Source organism: Physeter macrocephalus, chromosome 21, assembly GCF_002837175.3.
Source record: "Physeter macrocephalus isolate SW-GA chromosome 21, ASM283717v5, whole genome shotgun sequence".
Taxonomy (NCBI): Eukaryota; Metazoa; Chordata; class Mammalia; order Artiodactyla; family Physeteridae; genus Physeter; species Physeter macrocephalus.
Genome location: NC_041234.1, coordinates 107,277,282 through 107,281,259, shown reverse-complemented (window position 1 = coordinate 107,281,259; position 3,978 = coordinate 107,277,282). Strand labels below are relative to the sequence as shown.

The 3,978-nt window shown below is 39.0% G+C and overlaps 1 protein-coding gene across 7 annotated transcripts in view; it reads left to right on the top strand.

The window, feature by feature from the left end:
• The window catches only part of ARHGEF6 (Rac/Cdc42 guanine nucleotide exchange factor 6), a 126,433-nt gene that overhangs the window by 71,866 nt on the left and 50,589 nt on the right, over positions 1–3,978 (top strand). For all 7 annotated transcript variants that reach the window (XM_028482159.2, XM_028482160.2, XM_024128175.3 and 4 more), the window contains 2 exons: positions 172–267; positions 1,568–1,690. In XM_028482159.2, the coding sequence (XP_028337960.1) occupies positions 172–267; positions 1,568–1,690 (219 nt within the window). The remainder of the gene's footprint in view (positions 1–171; positions 268–1,567; positions 1,691–3,978) is intronic.

Genomic DNA, 3,978 nt, shown 5'->3' with positions numbered 1-3,978 from the left:
ACAGTGAGAGGCCCGCGTACCGCAAAAAAAAAAAAAAAAAAAAAAATAGGGATTGCTTCCCTTCTCCCATTTGCCAGTTACTAGCAAACTATCAGCTAACTAGACTAGAGATAGATAACTAGAGTCATCCCCAAGTTCTCTTCACTGAAACTACATATATATATTTTTCAGTCTGAGTACTGTGGAATTTACATCTTTATTGGGAAACTTCGAGGAAGTATGCACGTTTCAACAGACGCTCTGCCAAGCCTTGGAAGAATGTTCAAAGTAAGTGTCGCACGTCGCCATCAGGATAGCTAACAACATTGGGTTTTTTGGTGTGTTTTGTTTTCTTTTAACTGTTGTCTTAGATAGGGGCACTTTCTATTTATGCATTTATTATGCATTTATACATTTATTACAACTTTGAAAAATTGCCCCAGTACAGAGAAAATCTACTGGGTGGTGGTATTCACAGAGTCAACCCACTAGTTGCTTATTAGGACTCTACATCTGGTCAGTTATTTCTCACTTTATTTAAAAATCATATTGACAAATAAGGTCTAAAGTGACCATGGATGATGCCTTTGTCTTCGATTAGATATTTTTCTTTTGTACGTTGCGAATTACTTTTCCAAGTCATATCTTTATGTGAACCACAACGCATCATTGATGGCTAGCTAGCTCGTTGAAGTGTTCAACTTCATACTGCAGAATGAACTGTGATGATCATCAGGCAATATGTTTCTGGAGCAAGATTCGTTTTCCAAGTAGTGGATCTCGGAGAATTGGTGACTTTCATCGTCTATAGGGAATTTGGGGCAATTGCCTGTTTCTTGAGCTTAATGAGACACGGGTGGTTGTCCAGGGACGAAGCTGGTGAGAACCCCCTCTAAAGAGACCTAAGGAACCACTGCAAATGCTGATAGGGATCCATATTATTGGTATGGAAACATGGTGACTAAGTGAGAAGAGCAGATTACTATTTAGATTTGTAATCTTTGCTTTTCATTTTATATAGAAACATGTAGAAGAGAGTCCAAGGAATATGCCAACACTGTGATAATAGATATCTCTGAATGGTGGAATTCCGAGTAATTTTTTTTCTTTCTTGTGTTTTTTTGATTTTTCTGCAAACTAAAATGGGTGCCATGTAACTCTAAACATCTGGATGTCACCTTGCCTAGCAACACCAGGCCACCAAGACTACATAATACTCCTTTGTGATGTGTCATTTTTGGATTCAGTTAGTTTTGTCTGTACTTGAACTTCATGCAAATTAATCAAGAGTATTTTTAGTGTGCCCGGCTAAATTTGAATATTATAATTTGAATAAGCATCTTTAAAAACCCTAGTAATTCCAAATAAGTATTTGACCCTATATATTGGAGCTATGTTAGGTGGCTAGAGTTTAAAACAGTGGCCAAGAACTTGCATTTCATAGATAAAATGGTTATGATATAGAAGTTTCTTTTTAACTTTGGCAAAAGAATTCATAAGGTTTGCATGTTGCCAGGTTTATTTGGAATCAACTTCTTTTATTCCGTTTCGTATTTTACGTTCTGTGTTTCACCTGTTTTGCTTACAGGTTTCCAGAAAACCAACACAAAGTAGGTGGTTGTCTACTGAACCTCATGCCTCATTTTAAATCTATGTATCTGGCTTACTGTGCAAATCATCCTTCAGCTGTAAATGTAATCACCCAGCACAGGTAAATCATTAACATTTCCCCAAAAAAGCTGTTTTGCAATGATATCCTTTCCCAGGACTACCTCATTTGGAAATCCAAGATCTCCCACTGAACTCTTGATTATCCCCATTCGGCATACCAGAAATTGATTCATTGTTATATGGATTTATTGTCCATTCATGCAACAAATAATTTATTGAGCACCTACTATGTGCAAGGTCCTATAGTAGTTGATGGGGATACAGTAGTGAACAAGGAAGAGAAGGTCCCTTCCCTCATGGAGCATACTCTTGAGAGAAATAGACATGAAATTAAATGTTGTAAACGTGTTGTATTAGAAAAGGGTAATTAAAAGGAAGCTGTGAGACTTTGAACATGGTATCAAAGTGTGGAGTGAAGGAAGGGTCGGGGAAGGCTTTCTTGAAGTAAAATTCTATTTAGAGCCAATGGTTTAGCCTTCTCCATCCCAGTGAATGTTTTATCCAGGTTGCTGCAGAGCTAAGCTGCCTAGGTTCATCTCTTTTTCACTCTCCCTTTGTCTGGTAGAGGAAGTCTCAAGTAGTAATATGGCTAAAAGGCAGGTATCAGCAGGGAAAGGTGGAAGGAAACTAACCCTGTGAACTGGGTGTCAGGTACTCTAAGCAAAGGTCTCTGATGACAATTATACATGAATATAAATTGTTTCAGATTCATGGGGAACGGCAGCACAGTATCTCCTTTAAGAGTCCTTGCAAGGGACCCAGATAAGCTCACATCTCTCCTACCCTTCCTTACCCTCTGACGACTCACCCTTGACACATTCACTGATACATTCATCTGGGCCAGAATTCTGTAGGATAGGCTTGAAGACACAGTTTGGACTTTGAAGCCACGTGCTAGGAATCCAGGTGGGACAATAGGAAGAACAACGCACAGAGTCTCTTATGACTGAACTCGGAGACTAGATTCAGAACCGACCTGATTCTGGAGGCTGCTCAAGACTGAAAAGATTATTCTTCTCTTAATTTGACTTGTACTCCCAGACCCAGGCTGGAACAGTAGGTGACAACAACCCTCAGAAGTGACGGAAACTTTGGCTTTGTCCTGGTTCATCAGGAGCTTGATGGTCTTTATAGAACTGTTATGTAAGGGCAATTTGAACGTAGAATTCAGTAGGTCCTACTTGAAGGTGAATTTTACTTCCCTGATGAAAGTTGTGAACTCTTGTGGAATAGCAAATATGGAAGTTGGAGTTTAAAGAAAGAGAAGCCATGACTCTGGATGATTTAGGCAAGTGGCTCAACTGCTTAGAGCTAATAATAACACTGACAATGTGCCAGGCACATGATGTAAAAGCCTATGAGGGAGTTACTATTATTACCATCTCTGCTTTACAGATAAGACATTAGAAGGTTAAGTAATCTGCCCAAGTACTCATAGCTGTTAAGTGGTTGAGCCAGAATTAGAATCCCGGTCTGTCAGACTTCTAAAAAAATGTTTTATTAAGACATGTATTTCACCTACAAAGTGAATAATCTAAATGCAAAACTTAAAGAATTATCATAAAATGAGCACCATGTACCCACCACCCAGCTTTTTTAATATCATAACTTTATTGAGATATAATTCACATACCATACAATTCACCCATTTAAAGTGTACAGTTAAATTATTTTTAGTATATTCAGAGTTGTGCAACCATCACCACAATCAATGTTAGAAGGTTTTCATCATTCTCCAAACAAACCTATACTCATTAGCTGTCACTCCCCATTGCCAGCCCAAGGCAACCACTAAAATATTTTATGTCACTATGGATTTGCTTATTCTGAACATTTCATTTAAGTGGAATCACACAACATATGGCCTTTTGTGTCTGGCTTCTTTCACTCAGCATAATGTTTTCAAGGTTCATCCATGTTGTTGCGCTTAACATTACATTGTTTTCTAAATTGCCATCCATACAATGAAGAATATGGATTGTGAATGGTGCTACTCTGAAGATTCACGTACAAGTCGTCGTGTAGACCTATGTTTTCATTTCTCTTGCGTAGATACGTAGGAGTGAAATTGCTGGGTCATACGGTAGCTCTGTGTTTCACTTTTAGAGGAACTGTGAGACTGTTTTCCAAAGTGGCGACACCAATTTATATGCCTACTGGCAATTTATGACGGGTTTCACTTTCTCCACATCCTCACCAACATTTGTTATCATCAGTTTTTTGTTTGTTTGTTTTGTTTTGTTTTTTTTTGGCAGCACGTGGGCCTCTCACTGCTGTGGCCTCTCCGGTTGCGGAGCACAGGCTCCGGACGCGCAGGCTCGGCGGCCG